Raw genomic sequence first — 22267 nt, 5'->3', positions numbered from 1 at the left:
TAATTGCCATTTTTCCCATGTTATTAGTGTTTTTGGTCTAGTTTCTAGTCCAAATATCTTAGTGAACTTGAAATGACACAAAACTAACTTACAAGTAACTTTTCAGCAAGATGTAGGAGCTTGATTTAAGTTAATAATTCTTTCATACTGGTAAAAAAATAACTAGTTCCACTGGCAGAGTATTTCAATCACAACGTGGAAAAAATGTCTTGTTATAAGAAAAATAATCTCCCAGTGGACCTAGAGATTTTTGGCTTTAAACAAGCTCTTACATCTTGGTAAAACGTTACATGTAAGTTAATTTTGTCTTATTTCAAATGTACTAAGATATTTGCACTAGAAATTACAATAAAAATACTTCAGGGTTTGTAAGCTCCTCATGTCTCTGTCTCTTGTTTTTTTGTCCAGATGTACCACTCTGACCACGGTGTGGACTTCCCCGACCTCTGCTTCCAGATCCCCGGCAGTCCTGCAGAACTGGGCCAAGCTGAGTGAAAACATCTGCAAACCAGAAAAACCTTCAGCCTCAATCTGCTGCTGCTGTAGGTCCGGCTCCTACCTTCCTCCTGTGGGACCATGGACAGCCCTCCGAAGGTTTCTGGAGAAACGTTGATCGTGCATCACATTCCCCTGGTGCATTGCCAGGTTTCTGGGGGCTGCGGCAGATCTCTGAAGAGGACCAACCCGTTCAGCCCGCCGGAGAGCCTTGGCCTGAGCCGCACCACGTCACTGCCGGAGAGGGATGTCCTGCAGAGGGAGGCTCTGCTCTACAGCAGCCTGATCCAGACCTCCAGCGGCTCCTGGTCCTCCAGCGGCGGCGTGGGGAGAGAGAAGCGAGGCGGCGGTGGGCGAGGCGGGAGCACGGCGAGCGACGACTCATCGTTCACTTCCAGCAACTCGGAGGACCTGCTGATCACGGCTCACACCTTACCCAGAGCCAAACCGAGGAACAGGAACCCTCTGCGACGCAATCCGTTCCTCCTGAACACAGAGGAAGACGAGGATGAGGACGACGAAGACGACAGCGACAACCTCCACGGTTACCTGGAGGACTCGTCCTTCCACCTTCACAGCGAGACGAATGCCGCCCTGGACGACGCCATGGCTCCTTTCCTGGGGTTTGCGTCCGAGCCGTTCCTGCTGCACGGCTCTGGCGCAGGAAGCAGTCGGGAATCGCTGAGGGGGGCGTCCTCGGATTTGTCCAACCACCTGGACGACCTGGACGTCCTGGGACTGGACAGGGAGCGCCGCCACGGCAGCAGCGGCTCCAACGTGTCCATGGACTGCGGCGAGCATGACTGGGTCGACGACGAAGAGGACGATGATCAGCCGATGAGATGCGGCCAAAGCAGCAAGACGGGTTCGTACTCGTCTGGCTCGTCCAATCAGCACTGCTCCTGCTGCGCTCTGTCCCAGAACTTCCCAGAAACTTTTGCCGAGCCGTTCCCGGACTTCCAGCAGGGCTACTGTAGCGACTCGTCCTGCAACAGCTCCGAGGGCGTCCTCGTCAACTTCAGCGCCATTTACAACAAGATGAACAACGGCATCCCGGAAAAGCAGCCGCCAGCGGCCGACACATCGTCTGTCTCCGATCTCCACGGAAACCAACAGGATGCCGGAGGGGGAGGGGCGTTCTACCTGGACCTCCACACCTCCCCGACCGAGCCGCCGCCATCCTGTTTCTCCAAAGCCTTCCCGCTCATCCGAGAGCCGCGCCTTTCCAGCTCCTCTGCCTGCTCCTGCTCCATGGAGCACCAGGCGACCCTCGACCTCGACGCCAACTGCAACTCCTTCCACCCTCCGCACGCCACGGGGTCATCTGGCGACCTCGCTTCCTGTCTGCAGAGCCAGGCTCGCCTCGTCGTCGCCACCCAGAACTACTACAAGCTGGTGACCTGTGACCTCTCGTCCCAGTCGTCCCCGAGTCCAGCGGGTTCGTCGGTCAACAGCTGCTCCTCGGAGCACAGCAAAGGCAGCCCCACGCCGACCCAGCCCAGCGAGTACTTCCTGTTCAGGCAGCGAGGCGAGGAGCAGGGGCTGGAGGAGGAGGACGGCGAAGGTGGAGAGTCGTCTCGAGTGAGTGGAGAATTGATTAAAAAAGAATTATTTGATTGGCAGGTTATTTATTATAGCACAACATTTTTCCCATATTATAAGTGAAATAATCTGCCAATGGTACGAGAACTTTTTCACGTATATTAAGGAATCGTTAGCTCCTATATCTTGCTTGTAAGTTTTATTTTATTTATTTCAACAGGTTTTTAAAAACAAGCAAACAGTAAAACAGAGAAAAAAGTGCATATGTAATTTTCTTGCAATGTAATGGTAATTATGCCATAAAAATGCAAGAACTTAAACTAAATAAAATTCTAATTAACATTTAACACTGAAACTGGAAGACAATTTAAATATCCAAACTGAACAAACAAAACAACAGAAACAACAAAATAAAATTAATTATGAAGTTTCTCTAAAAAAAACTGTTTGTTGAGACCAAGAAGTTTGACTTGATTGTTTTTGTCCATTTTCTTTTGATTCAGCGAGATGATGATGATGATGATGATGTTGATGATGATGACGAAAGGAAGAAGAAGAAAAATGGCGGTCAGCAGGACGCTGAAGCGGCTGGAGTCGCTCCTTCCGTCATCGAAGGCCAGGTGTACGTCAACATTTCTCCTCCGTTGGCTCAGCGGAGCGTCATCGGCGGCAGCGGAGCGCCCTCCAGAGGCTGTCCCCGTTCCCGCAGCTACGACCGCAACCTGGACAGGTGTCCGTCTCCGCGGCTTGGCTCGCTGGAGCGAATGCTGAGCTGCCCCATGCGGCTGAGTGACGGCGCCGCGCAGGCCGCCACGCCGCCGCCGCCTCCTCCGCCGCGCGTCACCTCCTTTGCCGAGATCGCCAGGAGCAAACGCAGACACGGCGGCGCAGGCGGGTCGCCATCCACGAAGGCGGCAGCAGACCCGTTTTCCTCCACCTACTCCACCCACTCGCACTCGTCTGTGGATTTCTCCCCCATCCTGGAGCAGCGGGTCGAGTCCGTCAGTCCGGCGGCGTCGCCGGTGCGCTTCACCAGGTGTTACAGCCAAGGAAGCATCGAGCGCCAACTGGAAGGGGCCAAGGAGAACCAAACCAAGGCAGAAGGTACGTCCCCCCTTACTCTACAACAGGGGTGTCTAAGGTGTGGCCCGGGGCCATTTGTGGCCCTTTGGGTAATTTTTTGTGGCCCCTAACAGCAGTTCAACAATTTTACTAATTTGGCCACTTTTTAAATTGTTTTGGGATGAAATTTCCATGGAACGTTTATACCGTCAGAAAGTGGGTAACACTTTAATTAAAGGGGTGCAGATCAGACTGACATGAAGGAGTCTTCATCAATGTTTATAGCTGTTGTCAGGTAGTGTCATTCGATAAATAATGACATTTTTAATGGACTTTTAATGCAAGTTTTAATGCAACTTTGCTTTAAAAGTGTCAATAATTACCAAATAATAATGTATCCGGGGGTTTTAGGAACCATTCTCTGCCTGAATGATTAATAAGTCACAGATAAAAGACTTAAAATTGTGGAGGAAAAAAAGTATTCCTCTGAAAATGAAGTCAAAAGAAAAATAACTAAGTCTCATTTACAGGTAAAAATGAAGAAATGACGCTAACGTTTTCATAGAGTATAGAGCATAAAAAATAGAAACTGTGCCAGTTCTGCACATACAAAAACATTTACACGTTGCCTGGGATTAAAATCTAAATTTGTTTAGGAATCAAGTAATTGGGGTGAAAATAATGATAAAAGTTTATGAATATTTTACAGCATCAAACCTTGAGTGATTGATACATTAAAGATTATTACAATCCTGTTTCAGCCATGTTATGTCTCCTGTTGGAATGCATTGAAATTAAAATATTTGGAGTTTGTAAATTCCACTTATAATGAGACATTTTTCCCATGTTATAAGTGAAATAATCTGTCAGTGGAACTGTGCTTTTTTAAAATAAATATTAGGGAATTATTGACTTGAAACAAGCTCCTATATCTTGCTGAAAAGTTACTTGTATGTAAGTTAGTTTTGTCTTATTTCAAGTGAACTAAAAACTAGACCAAAAATACTTGGTTTTGTGTTTCTGCAGTGTTTAATTTCTGGTTGAATTGAGAGCTTTTTCTCCTCGCTGTATCTCAAAGGCCTGTCATGATTTTTAGCCATAACAAGCAGCTGTGCAGCTTCTCAGGATCATATATTATTAATCAGATTTCAGTTTCTTAGCAGCTTCCTTTATAAAAGGCTCTGCTAAAGCAAATCGCTCGCTAACGATGCTAACGAGCGGCTGCAGGAAGAAGCTCGGCTGTCTAATGGACCCATGAAAGTGTTAAAATCAGAACAGACGGATAATGGAGCAGATTTTACAAACAGAAAGACAAGAAGCTTCCTGTCCTGGAGCTCTCTCTGCGATGCAGCTCAGCTGCGCCCCCTGTGGCCGAGAGGTGCTACCTCACCCAGGTCAGACGGCGGTGGGCCGGACTTTTCCGGTGACAAACAGCTTGCGCAACGCGGCTGACGTCACGCACGCTCCTGTCTGTCGTGCAGCAGAGTGGGCACATAAACAGCAAGTGAAACAGTTTTTGAGTCGCTGCAGAAAAGCGTTTCTGCCCCGTTCTTCTCATGCAGGGCCTCAGGTTCAGTATGTCTGCGTGTGCTTTTATTTTTTGGGGTGGAGATGCGTTTCGTGGCCTGGTGAGAGAGAGCATGGCGGTGGTCTGCTGTCTGGCAAGCTAACTTTGTGACTGGGCAGTTTTTGCTGTTTTCCATTTCAGCCTTCAGGCTTTGCTGGGAAGAGTTTAGTCAGTTCACAGGAATATATTTTTAAATCTCTTTATTGTTGGTTCATTGCTTTGACTTTCTGTGTCAGTAATCAGCCAGTTATTCTTTAAGCCAGTGAAACAACATGTTGGCTCAAATGTTGAGAAAGAATCAATATTTGATTTAGTTTTGGTTTCATAAATCATAAGCTGCGTTTTTAGATGATCTGTAATCAGAATGTAATAGAAGAAAATTGTTATTTTATGAGGTCCATAACCGATGTTTGTACTAGTTTAGTGTTTGTGTGCCCACACCTGTCACAGTAAGCAATAACTTAATCAAATGATAAATTAAAACGAACTCAATAAATTCCATTTTTATGTTTTATTGTTTTTCTTTTTTTCTCTCTTTCTACCAAAAACTGGATGATAAAAGTTTTCAGTCTGGTGTTTTGGTCTCAACCAGCCCTTTTTCTTACAGGACACTTGTTTACAGAAACTTCATAATTCGTTTTACTTGTGGTTTCAGTTATTTTGTTTATTAATTTTGGATATTTAAAATGTCTTCCAGTAAAAATGTTAAATGTTAAACTGCTCTTTCTGTCTTGTTTATGATAAAATAAATGAGTTGAGCTGAGCTTTTCTTTCCCGTTGCTTCTGTCTCATGCTAAACTAACCCGTTCCTGGTTCTGTCTCATCCAGGTGTTCTGTCGAGCTCTTCGGAAAACCCGCCAGCGGTGGTTCGTTACAGTAAGGACCAGCGGCCCACCACCCTCCCCATCCAACCCTTCACCTTCCACCACCAGTTCACCTCCAAACCCCCTCAGCCCAAGCCGCTGCTGCCATTACTCACCGGCTACGTCTCTGGAATGCAGGTTCGCCCCGGTTCGGGGTCCGGGTCCGGTTCTGGAGGTCCAGTCGGTGAGGAAAGCGAAGAAGCAGCTGAAATCGGACACGGCTACCAGAGTTCCCGCAGCGCCACGGCTCCTCCGACCGAATCAGTCCGACCTTCGCCTCTAGGGAGCTACTCCCCGGTCCGCCTGCAGGGGGCGCCAAGCTCCGGGAGCTGCTCCACCTGCACCCCGAGCCCCAAGCCGGCACACAGCCTCTCCTGTCCACTTTCGGCCGGACTCAGCTCACTGCACACCCCGCCTGCTGGGAGGCAGGGAAACGGGTCGGCGCCGTTAGCTCACACCCCTCCGCCTCCGTCTCTGGGGGTGAAGCGAGGCGTGGTGCCGCCCACTCTGCCCGCTGTGCAGGGACAATGTCTCCACCATAACGGACCAGTGCTTCACACCGACACCCTGAGCCCACTGGGCTGTCTGGACTCTGGAAAACTCTCAGACAGAGGAAAAGGATCTGGAAGCAGAACTCAAAATGGTAGGTTCCAAAATAAATCAGGAAAGCCGAGGCCTGGTATATGTGGGAAAACAAAAATTTGTATCAGTTTTGTAGGTAGAAAAGGAAAGGAGTAAATTTACGCCAAAACGTTTAATCTCAGAAGTTTTCATAAAAAAACAAATTTTAAAAAGTTTAATGTTTGTGAGAAAAAAACTCCGATATTTTAAGATTAATCTCAGAAATTTTCTGGAAAAATTAGAAAATTTTGGGTCTCAAAATGTTGAAAATTGTCTAAAAAATTAAAAAAAACTTCTGAGTTCCATAAATCAAAAATGTTCGACTTTTGAAACTCAAAAATTGTGATCTTTCTTATAGAACATTTTTGAGATTAATCTAAAATTTTCTGATTGTTTTCTACGTTCACGTTTCAAAGTCAGAACTTTCCAAGAAATTTGTGAGATTATTTTCAAAATTGTATTTTTTATAGCAAATTTTTGACTTTTCAAAGTCAGAAATTTTCCAAAGATTTTTTTAAATGAATCTCTTACATTTCTGAGTTTTACCTTGCAAATTTTCAACTATTCAGCCATCTTAGTCTGTCTTTTATCAAGGACGAACTGTTTATGGTCATGCCTCAGCTTTTCAGTCAGATTGCAGCCCGGTCTTTGACTAGGTCACTCCAAAATCCTCAGTGTTCTTGCAGTCAGAAGTGGATTTGCAGCTGTGCTTTGAAACGTTGTGCCAGGTGTGTTTGAGCTGAAAGGACATTTTCCCTCAGGATTTACTGATGGAGAGAAGAATTAATGGTTCTGTCAGTTACATCAAGTCAACGTATCATCACTCTACCACCACCGTGTTTCACTGTCAATGTGGTGGTCGTTTTCTGAAATTTTCTATGCGTCATGATAAAATTTGTTTGATTTAAGACACTTCAAACAAAAACAGAAGAAATCAGTAAGAGGGCAAATACTTTGCTTTGGTTCTTTTATCTTTTTTATCTCCTGTCCGTTACCTCTGAGCCTTTTCTTCCTATAAATAGCCTAGAAGTTTTCTGAAAAAGGGGAAATATTTTTTATGATCATGTTGGTTGCAGCTTTTAATAAATCATCTTCAGTAAATTCTGCGTTTGTTTAAAGGAGACCTTTAATGCAAATTGTTTTTATATTACCTTTCGGGTCTCAACTCCTTCTAAAAACAGCCCAAGCGCTTAAAAGAATCATTTAGCCTTATATTTAGCAACAAGTTAATGTATTTTGGTGTCTGGAAAATGAGCCATCACAATCAACAGTCACTGGGCCGTTACCTCGCAACTCCAGCAAAGCCATCCTGTTACCTAGCAACCCTGGCCGAACTACAGCATGTTTGGTCAGCTGGTTTTACCGCTGTATGAGCTGTGCAATGGCTGTTGGAAAAGACAAGTGCTTTGCTGTTGACCTACCATTTAGAAACCGCTTGCTGCATTCTTGTTGGTTGTGCAGGAGGCTCCACGTCTGCTTTTCAAAGATGAATAATTGTAAAATTGAGCATCTGTTTGCAGCCATTTTCATGTTTGAGTGTGGATGTTGAGTTGGGGGGCGTGGCCATGATGAGACGCCCTAAAACAGCTCAATCTGACTAAAATTTTATTATTTAAGAATAATTTTGTGCAAAAAATATTTGTTTGGAGCCTTAGATATATTCTAAAATGTTCAAGGAAGCATAATAGATCACCTTTAATATTGATGCAAACCTAAAAAGCGCTCCTGCACATTCTTACTGTTCTCTTTTCTCTCTTTTTCTCTTCTCTTCCCTCTGCTCATGCATGTTCTTTCATCTGCATGCATGTTTCATCATTTCACTCCACAAATCTCCATTTATCCTCCGTCCTCACATCCCTAACCACCCACTCCCACAGCGCACCACCTCTCCCCCCAGGCTCTAAAATGGAGAGAGTACCGTCGCCGGAACCCTCTGGGCGTAGAGAGGGCCCCTGGGGGCCACTCTGCTGCCAACATGGAGCTCAGGAGGGCTGGGGGGCCGCGCCCCGCCCGACGCAACGTGTTCGATTTCCCAACAGCTCCGTCCTCGCTGGGATGGCCCCATGGTGCTCAGGCTTCCTTAATCCAGGGGTGTCCAAACTTTTTCCCTGCACTGCAAAAGCACAAAATCTTACCAAGTACTTTTGGTCTCGTTTCCAGTGCAAATATTTTAGTACATTTGAAATAAGACAAAACTAACTTACAAATAACTTTTCAGCAAGATATGGGAGTTTATTTTAAGTCAGTAATTCCTTAATAATGATGAGAAAATATAAGTTCCACTTGAATTTTATTAAACTTATAATTTATGGAAAAAATGTCCTGTTATCAGTGAAATAATCTGCCAATGGAGCTGGTACTTCTTTGTTCAACATTAAGGAATTATTGACTTAAGATGAGCTCCTAAATCTTCCTTAAAAGTTACTTATGATTAGTTTTGACTTATTTCAAGTGTTCTAAGATTCGCACTGGAAACTAGACCAAAAATACTTGGTAGGATTTTGTGTTTTTGCAGTGTAGGGGCCCAAACTGGCAAATTTAAACTACTGGGGGGCCACAAAATTCATTAAATTAAAAATGGAAAAATTTGCAACGGAGTATTAGGGCCAGGATAAGAATTTTTTATATATATTTTTAAAGTATGAGAATAAAATCTAAATAATACTAAAATATATTTAAAAAAAATTATTTTCGACTTTACCTTATTTTTTTGGGTCATTTTATTAAATCTTTAATTAATCAAGTATTTGCACATTTCAGCAACAAGGCAGTTCAAAGTGCTTTACATCACAAACACAAGAAAATAATTCATAAAAACATCTTACAGTCCACAAGTCACAAAATGTTAAATTTTAACGAGCGCCATCACCAAATTCATCAATACATCCAATATGTTGGTCAATATTCCATTTATTATGGTCCACAAAGATTCACAACAACATATTATGTAAAAACAACTTTGGGTGATCAATAGTTTTTGGTTTGATTTGCCAAATTTTTACCATTTTTGACTTCAGTCAAGGGCTGAAATCATTTTAAGGGCCACAAATAGCCCCCGTGCCACATTTTGGACACCCCTACCTTAGACAGAACTGGAAAGCTTAGAGAATGGCCTAAGCCAACAGAGAGAACGTTACTAAGCAGGTCTGTTATGTTTTAATCTGTTTGTTTGCAGCCGGTCAGTCGGCGAAGCTGCAGCAGAGCTACAGCGACTTCCTGCCGGATTATTTCTCCCTGACGGAGAAACCGCCGGAGGAGTTCTGCCTGTCGCCTGACGCCTCCACTTCCTCTTCCTGCTGCTCCTCACAGTCCCACGTCTCGGTGGACCTGACGCAGAAAAGAGGTACAGCATCTGAAGGGTTAATAGTTAAATGTATTGATGAACCTTTTATTGTCTTTTCAATAACTAAAGGCAAACAGTTTATATTTTGGCACTGCACTGCAAAACCACAAATCTTACCAAGTATTTTTGGTCCAGTTTCTAGTGCAAATTTCTTAGTAGACTTAAAATAAAGTTAGTTATAGGCAACTTTTCAGCAAGATATAGGAGATCTTTTCTACAGAAAGTGGAGTTGGTGAGATTTTGTGTTTATTTCTGCGTTTCCTGTCGTCCAATCAGGCTTGGTGAAAGCAGTGAACACCGCCGTGGATCTGATTGTGGCGCACTTCGGCACCAGCAGAGACCCGGATGTGAAGGTTGGTCACTTTGTTGGTTCTGGTGAACAAACATGAGCGGTGACAGACTCAGACATGTCAAAAAATTAAATCTTACTAAGTATTTTTAATTTAGTTTCTTGTGCAAATATCTCAGTACACTTCAGATAGTACAAAACTAATTTATAAATAACTTTTCAGAAAGATATAGGATCTTGTTTTGAGTCAGTAATCCCATAATTCTAGTTCTATTGGCAGATCATTTAACTAATGTCATAGGAAAAAGTTAAACAAGCTGCCAGTGGAATTAGCACTTTTTTCATCAATATAAAAACAAAAACTTATTCAAAACAAGCTCTTCTGTCCAGCAGAAAATTTACTTGTACTTTAGTTTTGTTTTATTTCATGTGTGCTGAGATATTTGCACTAGAATTAGACAAAAATACTTGTTTTTTTTCCCCCAGTGTGAGCAGCTAACGCTTTTCCTCTGCCCACATTTCCCAGAATGCTGCGCTGTTCTGGATCTGAGTTCATTGATTTATTGAACTTTCTATCAGTTGCATTATCGACTGATATTGATCATGTGTTTACTGTGATATATATTGTTATTGATTTGTTATCCAGCCCTAATATCAAGGTATATTTAGTGTTTTAAAAATGGTTTTAAACGTTTTTATAGAGGGAAACTTAAGTGTGTTTGGATTAAAAGCAGCGGTCAGGTAGTTATTATTATGGTTTGTTGATTATAGTTTGAAATCTAAATTTGCTTCTCTGTATTTACCACCAGGCCAAACTGGGGAACAGCTGGGTCAGTCCCAACGTGGGGCACCTGATCCTGAAGTATCTGTGTCCGGCCCTGCGCGACCTGCTGCAGGACGGCCTGAAGGCCTACGTGTTGGACCTGATCATCGGACAGCGCCGCTGTCAGCCCTGGAGCGTGGTGGAGGCCTCCACCCAGCTGGGTGAGTCTGAATACCCACTATAAGGTGTTTTAAAACTTTACATAATTTCAAATAGCTGCGTTGAAGGTTTGGAAAGGGTTTGATATGATGACAAATTTTGCTGGACGATAAATTGTCCCAGAAGTTATCACGATAAATGATAATATTGTTGGTTTGTGACCATTTTCAAGTAATAGCATGACAATCCACTCTCAAAGATCAATAAACTTTAGATTCTAATGGACATTTAACAGGGGGAATGGAAAACATTTTAAATATCCAAAATAAATGAACAGAAACAACAAATAAAATGAAATATAAACTCTGTAAACAAAATTGTTCTTCAGGAAATGGCTAGTTGAGTCCAAAACACCAAACTGCAGACTTGTCATTCAGTTTTTTTATATATATAAATTATGCAAATTGTAATTATTGGTTCATTTTAATTCATTATATGATTAATTGGTTTATTGCGACTGGCCTAAGAGCAAAGTAAGATTTGATTAGAAGCCTAAATGTGGAAAATGTTATTTACAGTTGTTTCTTAAGTTAAATGAGATTAAGCTTTTCTTGTGTTAGGTTAGTTATAATATGCAAAATTATTTATATTTACTAAAAGGCAAAAAATTAAATAACATTTCTTCAGATTGTAACTTTTTTTGTATATTATGTTTAGGCTTTTAATTTGAACTGGAAGGGAATTTACCTACACTTTATTTGGATTGTTTCAATGTAATGAATATTTAATTTTCCTAATGGATCAATAACTTATTCATCTGCGTAACTGAAATAAAGTTGGCTTATTATTTATACGTTAAAGTTATTGAAATTGGGGATTGTTTTTGTAAAATTAGTGTTTTGTTCTCAGATCAGTCAGATGAATAAAGTGAGACATTTCAAAACAACATTTTGTTATAGTTTCATTTACCTAAATAATTGTGATAAATGACATATAATCGTGAATTTAAACGGTCTTCTTTAGTTCATTTGTGTTGTTTTTATCTCTAAAGCGATGATGGAAAAATTTAAGAAGTGCTTGAATTTTGCTGTTAGAAAAATGTATAAATCCCGTATGTAATGCTAACGGCAGCAGTTGATTCACGAATGGTTTTTCCTGCAGGGCCGTCCACTCGAGTTCTCCACAGCCTGTTCTCGAAGGTGAGCCAGTTCTCAGAGCTGACGAGCCACAGCATGAGGCTGAACGCCTTTGTCTTCGGCCTGCTCAAGTGAGTTCCTCGAGTTCACCTGTTTTCTGTTGGCAGATTTTAGAACAACTGAAGTTGTTATAAACCTTCAGTTTTATAAGAGCTGACATAAGTTAACATATTTATGGGATTATGCTATAAAATGGCAATATGTGCCTGGAAAACACATTATAATGCCCTTTGATATCCTGAAATCTGTTTAATACTAAACTAACTTAAACTAAATCACCTGATAAACTAAATTAAACTAATTTAATTCAATTTAATTTAGTTTTTAGAAACTAAAACTAAATCAACTGATTAATAAACTAAATTAAACTAATTTAAATCAATTCAATTTAGTTTTGAGAAACTAAAACTAAATCACGTGTTTAACAGCGGAAATCCTGAAGAAATGTCAGCCTTTAGCGCAGTGACTTTGCTTGTGCCCTCTAGTGGCAGCCACTTGCAAAAGTAAATAAAAGTGGCTTTCCTTGCATTTGTAATAAATTATCTTTCTGTTTCAGCATGAAATCTCTGGAGTTCTGGTTTAATCACCTCTACACACATGAAGGTACAATCTCACTGGATTTTCTATATTTCAGTAAATTTTTCTTTTCCTTTCTGCTTCTCGTTCTGATGTTTGACTTTTGTCTTCCAGACATCATAGCGGCTCACTACAGCCCGTGGGGTTTCCTCCCCCTGTCGCAGGGGCCATGCAAACCCCTCTTCGAGGAGCTGCTGCTCCTGCTGCAGCCGCTGTCGCTACTCCCGTTCGACCTGGACATCCTGTTTGAGCCGCACCTCCTCCAGAAGGGCCAGGAGCAGCTGCGGCGCAAGGAGCAGCTGCGCTCGGCGGGGCCGTCCAGCCGCTCCACCTTCCAGCTCATGAGGGGCTGGAGCACCACCGTCAGCGACATGGCGAGGAGCGAGAGGCCGGGGCTGAAGCGCGAGGGAACATGGCCGGGGATGGAGCGGGATGGAGCGACGGCGGCGGCTAATCTCTGGAAGGAGAGGGCGAAAGACGTGAAGGAGCGAGACCGGAGGAAGGAGAGGGATCCGGGGGACAAGCAGGCCGGCTGGTGGTACCAGCTCATGCAGTCCTCCCAGGTCTACATCGACCAGTCCGCCGAGGGATCCAAGTTCGTCAAAGCTGAGAAGAGGAAGAAATCCTCAGAGAGGCGGCAGAACCAACCACCACCCACAAGAGAGGGAGTGGTGGAGGGCGCGGAGTCTGAGGGCGAGCGAGGGGCGAGCGGAGGGGAGTCCAGAGGAAGGCCGTCGTGGATGGGCAGCCCGCCGGAGTCCGTCCTCAACCGGGAGAAAGACCCGAACACGGCGGAGGACACGGGGGCAGAAATCCGGGAGGAGAGCCCCTCACAGGGGCAGAGTCTGCGCTGGGGGCGACTCTTTGGTTCCACCGTTGGTTCTCCTCAGAGAGCGGAGTCAGCCGAGCTGAGAGCCAGGACCCAAAAGACGAGGTGAGAAAAGTAAAAAAATATTTAAAATGTCTAAAAGTTATCCCTTAAAAGGCCGTTCATACCAACACGTCAACACCAGATGCTTTATGGACAACCCTGGGTGTGTGTCTGATTATAGCATAAATATTAAAGGGGCAGCATAATGTAAAGTCATTGTTTTCAAGCTTTACTTCATGTTATAATATTATTCCCTCATCTAAAACATAACTACTGTAGAGTGATGCCTTGATTCTTTCATGCATGTTTGAGAAATCCTTTCATCTCCATGGCAACCATTCAGCTGTGGAAAACGCCTGCTGGACCTAGCCCCGCCTTCGAGGTGCAGCTCATCCCTTTTTTTAAATTATACTTGATATATTGAATATTTTTCTAACAACTGAAAGTAACAGTTATTTTATTGTGCTATAAAATGGCACCATGTGCCTGGAAACCACTTATTGCATTCTTGTTGGTTGTGCAGGAGGTTCCACTTCTGCTTTTCAGAGATGTTCAGTTGTATAATTACGCATCCGTTTGCAGACATTTTCACTTGTGAGTTTAAACGTTGCAGTATGGGTGAGACATCCTCGTTGCATTCTGTGTAGCTTCACTATGGCTGAGGCTACACGATGCGCTGCTAATATACACTTGCTAGCTTTTTTTTTTTTTTCTCTTTTGACGAACTTTATTTCCCCTAATTTAGCTCCATATTTATATTCCTATTCCAGGCCTCCATCAGGTTGGCTCTCCTTGGACCGATCTATTCTGGACCTCGTTGCTGTGACCATTGGAGCGGGCGGTGGGAAGAAGGCGGAGCCTCCAACTACACCGACTCACGGTCAAACAACGGCGCCGCCTCCACCAACTGAAACTAAACAGTCGTCTGCTTGGTAAACACATTTCACATGTGCCAGAAAATGTTGCAGCTGTTTTCACCGGAGACTCTTTGCTTTTTGACCATCTGTTGGATTTCATCTGAATCGCTCATGTTTTCACTTGTTTACATAGGAGACAGAGGCATTGATGTTATCTTGACTTTTGTTGAAGGAGTTTGATAGCCTTTCTCTGCCTTAATAGAAATTTATTTAACTGACTAAATAGATCCTAAAGATGTCAAAAGTCTAGATGAGCTGGTATATTTTTCTGTAGTATGTGTCAAAACTATTTGATCTCAAGAAACTCCTCTAAAAATCTACAAGCATTTATATATACTTTTATATTTTGCTCAAACAATAATCTAAAAATAAGAAATGTTAGGATTATTGTTGTTTTTCTACATTTGAAAAATTTAAACTATTTTATTAAAGAATGCTAATACGTAAGCAATTAATAACAGATTTTTACCAGATTTTCCTGAATATACGCGACTTTGCACGTTTTTATACTTGCATTTGGATCTCTAAAAACCATCCAATTGTAAAAAAAACAAAAACAAAAAAACACCCAGATGGTTTTTTGACAATGAGTTAATATTTTTTGGTGCTTGGAAAATTAGCTATTTCAAAAACATTCAGAATGTAGCGTTACAAATCAGCAGGCACTGCGCCGTTACTTAGCAACCCCAGCTAAGCCCAGCTCATTACCTAGCAACCCAAGCTGAGCTCCAGCACCTATTTTTCAGTTGCTTTTATTGCTGTATACGCTGTACAATGGCTGCTGGAAAAGACGAGAGTTTTGTTCTTGACTATTTAGAAAGTATTTCATTTAAAGATGGATTAAAAGTGACAGAGGCTCTAAAACATTTCAATCTGAAAAGAGCTTAAAATAGGAAGAGCTGAATATGTTGTGACACTCATAGATCTGTCCTAACCTGTTCAAGAAAGAATAACAGGTCACCTTTAAATTTCATTCAAGATCTTTAAAAGCCCAGGGGTGTTTTCATACCTGATTGTCCGTGAGACTTGGTTCATTTTTGGAACAAAATTTGTTGCATTTTCAGCTGCTGCCGTTCTCTTTCACACTGCACTGTGTCAAACAAGTTGAAAAACCTGTTCCCCTCCTCACCTGTGGTGGCGCTGCACCAAAAACCTCTGAAGGACACCAGACAAAAGCCACTGAAGAAGACACTGAGTGTAACTTACTACTTCACAAAATGTAAAACCAGTGGAGTAGCGTGAGATTTTAGCAGATGTAGAATTTTTCTTTTTGTCTTTGGTAAACGACCATGAACCATTTCTCTTGCTAGCGGTAGACTCTCACTTTTGTTTTGCTTCTATTTACACAGAATGCCTTGCACTGTAGTGTGCTTCTTGCTTTTGTAGCAGTCTCTGGTCCGCTTGCATTCACATATGCATTCGAACCGAACCAGAGTTCACTTCAACCAAATTGAGACCTTGGTTTGTAGGATCAGAGTTCAGTTTTTTGGTCCGCATCAGAGTTTGATTAGCATTCACACGTCCCCAAATGAATTAGACTTTCTAGACAAACGAACAAGAGTTTGATTAGAGCGGACTAAACTGGCCTGGGGTGAATGCAGCCTTAAATTTGACTTGCTGTAGAAAGCCTGTATTTATGCCTCACCCAGTGACCAATGGAGATATCCTGCAAGAATAAGCACGTACAGACGATGGATGGATGGATTTAGTTATTTAAAACTGCCAGAAATCTAAATTTAGCTTCTTGTTTTGCTTTTTTCAGCGAAGTCCGAGCATTGTGCCATCACCTAGCCACCGACCCCGGCCAGCTGAGCTTCAATAAGGGCGACGTCTTGCGGGTTCTGAGGAAGGCCGACCCCGACTGGCTGCTCTGCTCGCTGGGCTCCACCCAGGGTTTGGTCCCCATCATTTATGTGACGCTCAGCAGCACGGAGGACAGCCGCAGAGAAACCGGACTCAGCCAGCTCTGATCAGACTCTGTTAGCGAACGAACACTAAAACACGAAGAAGATGCACCAACGTGTGCGAGGTCCAACCATAAACTCACAATCAAGTTAACATCCAGAAAAAGACAGCATGCTCACATCCAAACGAAAACCAAAAGAAACGACGACAAACGAACCCAAAGACTCTCCGATGCTCTTCTTCTCGACACCTACACGCTTAGCTGTGCTAGCATTAGCATTCAGCCTGAATATCACTCATCTGGACACAATGTGAAGGAAAACTCACCACACCTGGCTGCTCTGTCGCTGTGCTGTTTAAATGTTGAGCCACAAATCATCAAAAAGAGACTTTGAGATTATGTTGCTTGTAAAGTGCTGATTTTTATTTATATTCCCACGAAAGACAATAATCAAGAGAGAAAAGCAGGAATTTACTCTTTAAAATTTTCATTTTACTGCAGAAGTTGGTTGAAATCCAGATAAAAAATAATAATTTGCAGTATTTAAATGTAATTCAGCTTGAAGGCGCCTCCCTCTCTGCTGTGCTGCAGGCTGAGCGGCACCTCCCGGCAGATTTGCACATTTTAATGTTTCTTTTGCAGCAAAGTTGTAGATTAAACAAACAAAATGAGAAATAAAGTCACAGAAGCTTCCGGTTTCTACTTTAAAAGCATGAAATCTTGCTTCCTTCTGTAGCGATCGTGCTTCACTTTTACAACCTGGCAGTTCTGAGGACGACTGTAATGAGTTTTATGTCTGTATTTAATCTCCTGGTACATACTGTAAATGCATTTATGACTCATTTACACAACCTGTATTTATTTATTCAGCTATTTAAGTAACTAAAGCTACAATCTAACTTTCATCAGTTTGGATATTCTTCAGATTTTGTCATATTTTGTATTTAAAGGGATAAATGTTTCTGCCTTAAAGCACTCAAAAGGGGAGAGAAAAAAGATGATGAACCACCTTATATCTGTCCTGATATTAGAATATATTTTCGATATTCTTTCACTTTTTCCCCACATTTCTGTAAAGATACTAGACAGGGAGATTTTTGGATGTTTAAAGGGAAGCGTGTGAAATGTAGCCTTTGATAAGGTCCTCCAATACAAACCGATTCATGTAAATGTATTAGATAAATGAATGCTGGCATGTTTTTTTCTTTTCTTTTTGTTTCATTATTGTACAGTTTTTATTTCTAACATTCAATTGTGTTTGAATTGTAAATATATTTAAACTCTTGGGGTTTGTTTTTGCCATAGAGCTCTACAGTATGTACGTATGAATGTCATTAATGATTTATCAGTGCATTTCATATTTGATACAGAAAGTATAAGCTTTAGATTTAACGCTAACGATTTAATGCTGACTCTAATCCGTGTCGTCCTGGAGGTCAGAGTTCACATGTGACCCATAAACATGGTGGTGATTCAGCCAGAGGAAGCAGGAAGGAAGGATTGCTGCTCTTCGTCTCGCCGGCTGCCTGTAAATACCTTCAGCATCAGTGACACCGCTCCTCTGTCCGTGTCGAGCCTCTACGATGTACGGCATTATCAAACTACTATGGATGTTAAATAACAAAGTGCTCATGTGATCACAAACTCATCCAGCTCCTGTGTCTTTATTTATGGGGAGTTTCCCAGCTGTACACTGAAAAAACACAAAATCTCATCAAGTATTTTTAGTTTCTACTGCAAATATCTTATTACACTGGAAATAAGACAAAATGACCTTACAGTAAGTCAGGGGCGATTCTAGGATCTGACCTTTAGGGGGGCTGAGCCCCCAGCAGGGCTAAGACCCATGAGAAGATATTCGTTGGTGCGGTTTTCTAAATCTCACTGCTTATTTACATACATTCACAAGCAAAATTAAGAGACATGTTGTCAGTAATTCATAGAATAAAAGAACAATGTTCATTTTACTCAAACATATATATACTTATAAAGAGTAAAATCAGAGAAACTTTCAATTTTTCCCAGAGGTGGATCAACTCCGTTTGAAACAGAATCTCTAGACCACATCATACCTGCCAACATTAATGAGACACAAGCAGCTGTGGAGACAGTCCTTGTGTGGTCTGCCGCCCAGAAATGAAAATAAAATCTACTCCAAAACCTCGTTTTTACTGGGTTAATGACTAGTAAAAACTAGTCATTAACCTGAACTTTATTCGAAAATCATACTTAAAAATTGCATTACCCTTATTTTTATCTGAACATTATGCGGCTGTTGGCCTCTTTTCTTTAAACAAGAATGAATGTCCATCTATGGAAAAGTAGAAATTATGAGTCGGGGTTTTACTATTTCAGTTCACAGTTCATGAAGTGAGTCAATTATAGTTTCAGTACCAAACACCTTTCTGTTCACACAGAACCAGCCCAACATTCTGTGCTGTTCTTTAGTTTTACATTATTTAAGTGACTCCAGAGAGATTTGGGAAATTAATTACAAAACAGCACAACAGTCACTAATCAAACTTCAAAAAAAGAGCAATAAGAGTATAATTAACAAGGCTAAGGACCAGGATCAGACTAACCCATTATTTATCCAAATATTTTGCACATATGCAACATTTTGTACAGAACTACAAAATACTCTTCAAATAAATAGAGCCAATGCTGTACACAATTTCATTCAAAAATATAAAAATAATTCTAAATTAATTAAGTACTGCATTGCCCTTTGTAAAAAATCACTAAGCATAATATTTTGCATTGCAAATTGTCATCTGAATAAAGATGCTGATGATACAAGTCTGACTCCTTATAACTGGTTAAAAAAATAATATATATATATATATATACACTGTATATATATATATGTGTCACTTGTGTCTCCAGAGATTCAGGTTGCAGATCCTGATTTAGCAGATGGAAAGTGTGATCCTATCTCCATACAGCAGTTAAAAGAGCAGTACTATCATTTTTAATTCATTAAATTATTTTTTCTTAAAAATAATTGTAATGTATTTTTAATAATACCTTAAAATAAAATTGTGAAGAAAAAATATTTACCACTGAATATTTAAAAAAGACATTTATTTAGTATAATTTCCTTAGAGCCCCTCTGAGCCCCTGTCTAGAACCGGCCCTGGCTGCAGGTTTGGTGTATTTTTGCTTAGCATGTTTTTTCTTCATTGATAGGAAGTCAGATTATCCAAACTGGTTAACCACATTAATACAATATTAGTGAAATAATACATTAAATGACCACTGAACAATTATTCATAAAATATATCAACATTTCTGAAAAAACACACAGAAAGTAATGTAATGTAGGAAATATTTATATATTTACTGTTAATCTATTGGTATTATTTGTTCTTTAAATGGCCACTTATTTTGGCTAATGCCATTATTTATTAAATATCATCCAAACTCAACATCCTAAGCAAAGAATCAAACCACAATGGTTAGCTAAAATCACAATAATAAACTGAATCAGTCATAACTAAATGTTCTGTACCATGTCAGCCTCAGGAGATTTCTGGTTCTTTAGGTTCTGATGGGTCTGCGGTTCCTCTCCTGATCCATTCTGTCTATCATACAGCAGCACACTGCGCCACGACGGACACCTTTTTTTTTTTTGCCTTTCGCTGTACACAGTTTCCATCCTCTCTGAAATAGTTCCTCTTATAATGCGCGTCTCTTCACTCACGTCTGTACTTTTAAAAGCGTTTTTGCTCCTAAGGACATGGAATCGGGTCGAGGTCGTTTTAAAAAGACTCGGGCTGATAGCAGCTCACCGCGGCTGCGCAGTGTCCGTCTCTAGGCAACGGTGACGTTCAGCGTCTGTGCGTAGAGTTCAGGGGTCCTTTAGCTCCCGCCACGACAATATAGCTGACCTTAATATTTCCTGTGTTTTATTTTGGTCATTATTGTTAAACTTGGTGTTGATGTGTGTATGATAGGCGTTTCTATCGGACAGTTATGTATCGGTTCAATACAGGACCAACATTTAACGACCAAATATGGGACGACTGGTATTTTACGGGAAGGGTGGCGACCTGATCCAGGGGTGCTGAGATACAGTTTTAGGGCTGCTAAAGCTCCTTAAAACAGGCCTAGATACGCCACTGGAGACAGGCCTAATTACTAACCTGCTTTAACATTCAGTTTTCACCAAATTAGCAGAATTTACTCTGAATTCACTGCGTTTAGTTATTAAAGCAGTAGAGTCACAACACAAAGCCAGATCCAAACAGTCCCACCCAGAAAATCAGCTTCACCAAGGATTATTTTATCAAAACTCTTGAAATACCTTTAGCGGCTGAGTAATCCCAGATCTGTTTTCTTATCTTTGCACCTGTTGAAGCTTTAATACCTTTAATGTCCCTCACGTTATACGAGACTTGAAATATTTAATAAAACTTTGCATGGTGGCTCCATGACAATCAGGATCTCTGATTTCTGCTTTTAGATTTGCTGCGTTATAGGCGTTACCTTGGATTGGCTGCAGGTGAGCTGAGCTCCGCCGCCATGTTCTGCTTCTCCTGTACGCCCAGAACAGCTGCAGGCTTCACATTCAGGCAGTTTATATGAATAAATGAACCGATCTGATCCGAGCCGCATCAGGGAAGTCCCCCTCAGAGGGACAAAGAACCCTGATGTGGAACCAGAAAGATTTAGCAGGATTAGGATTGAGCAGCAGCAGTATTAATCTTGGTCTACAGTAGCACATGTAGTGACTGAGCTCAGTTACAGCAACAGCATGTAAAGACAAGACTTTGTGTTTTTGCAGTGTATCACACAAAATGGGAATAAGCATCTGAAAATTGTGAAAATAGATTATTTTTGCTAATAATGCAGACAACAACCTGTTTCTGTGGTTTTCATCTAAATATTGTCCTCCAGATTATTTTTTATTCTAGCAGGAAACTTAAAGTCATTTTGGTCGAGTTTCTAGTCCAAATATCTTACAACACTTTAAATAAGACAAGCTAACTAGAAAGTAACTTTCAGCAACATATAGAGGATTGTTTGAAGTAAATCCTTAATATTGATGACAAAGTTCTAGTTCTATTGGCTGATAAATTAACTTATGGGGAAAATGGCTTTTACAGGTTAAATAATCTGCCAATAATTCCATATTAAGGAATTATTAATTATTGATTTCCAATAAATTGCTTAAACTTCTATGTTTAGTTTAGTTACTTGAGTCTTAGTATCACATTAGCTTAGTTGTCCAGCGGGTTGCAACCCTGAGGTCTGCGGGCCGTTACCATGGCGATCTGGGTCGGGGCCCACGGGGCTACGACGGCCGGATGGAACGGGCCGCCATATTTTAGCTCAGGATCCATATGCACCACATTTAGTGATTGTTGCTGTGATATTTGTGCCACCCGACAGGGGGACTGTTGGGAATAAATAATTCTGTGTTCCTCCGTCTCTTTTAGCTTCTGCAGGCTCGGACAAACACAGAGGCTCACACATATGAATGCAGCTTGTTTTAAAAGACGTGACATTTACAAAACATAACAAATATAGTCATTTGTTACAACTATGGTTACATTAAGATGTAAAATAACCAAACAACCTGTCTCCATGGAAACAGTACTGTATGCACCATAACAAGTTTCCAGATCTGTTAAAATAAAATAGATTTAACATTTAAGTGAAACTTTCTGGTGCACAGAAGAATAAAGTCTGTAATTAGCCTAATCAGATGGCTGAATGTTTTGTTTTAAATACATAGAGAGTTAAATGTTTATGGAGCTGTAATCCTTCGAACAATGTTACCATGGAAACCATAAGAGCATCTGTCAAATGTAAATATTATAACAAAGATAATCTGAAGAGGTGGCTCGCAGAAATTGTAAGTAAATGCTTATTTCTTTATCACATATATTTGTAATAATTCATACTGATGTTTAATAATTCACTGTACAAAATGTAGAATCATGTCATTACTAAAACTTAAACCTGTGAAGCAGAAATCATCCCTCTGTTTCATGATTCTCAGTTATTTCTGTTAAAATGCTAGAAGTTTACAAAGCATCTGTTTAAATGCATAGTTAGCTTAGCTTCTGAAAACTTTCTAAATGAAAAACAG

At 41.2% G+C, this 22267-nt stretch overlaps 1 protein-coding gene across 2 annotated transcripts in view; it reads left to right on the top strand.

Moving 5' to 3' along the window:
* rusc2 (RUN and SH3 domain containing 2) overlaps positions 1–17818 on the top strand; it is a 31690-nt gene extending 13872 nt beyond the window's left edge. Inside the window, exons 2-13 of one of the 2 annotated variants that reach the window (XM_032578202.1) lie at positions 409–2076; positions 2541–3141; positions 5495–6172; positions 8028–8216; positions 9326–9493; positions 9770–9846; positions 10592–10766; positions 11866–11971; positions 12457–12503; positions 12591–13410; positions 14118–14279; positions 16027–17818. In XM_032578202.1, the coding sequence (XP_032434093.1) occupies positions 577–2076; positions 2541–3141; positions 5495–6172; positions 8028–8216; positions 9326–9493; positions 9770–9846; positions 10592–10766; positions 11866–11971; positions 12457–12503; positions 12591–13410; positions 14118–14279; positions 16027–16234 (4731 nt within the window). In that variant the 5' untranslated portion in view covers positions 409–576 and the 3' untranslated portion in view covers positions 16235–17818. The remainder of the gene's footprint in view (positions 1–408; positions 2077–2540; positions 3142–5494; positions 6173–8027; positions 8217–9325; positions 9494–9769; positions 9847–10591; positions 10767–11865; positions 11972–12456; positions 12504–12590; positions 13411–14117; positions 14280–16026) is intronic. The other variant, XM_032578203.1, reaches the window with a different exon arrangement.
* Positions 17819–22267: the final 4449 nt, after the last annotated feature.

The sequence above is a fragment of the Xiphophorus hellerii genome, chromosome 12 (assembly GCF_003331165.1).
Source record: "Xiphophorus hellerii strain 12219 chromosome 12, Xiphophorus_hellerii-4.1, whole genome shotgun sequence".
In the NCBI taxonomy this organism is placed as follows: Eukaryota; Metazoa; Chordata; class Actinopteri; order Cyprinodontiformes; family Poeciliidae; genus Xiphophorus; species Xiphophorus hellerii.
The sequence above is the reverse complement of the archived record's forward strand: the minus strand, read 5'-3'. Positions and strand labels throughout refer to the sequence as shown.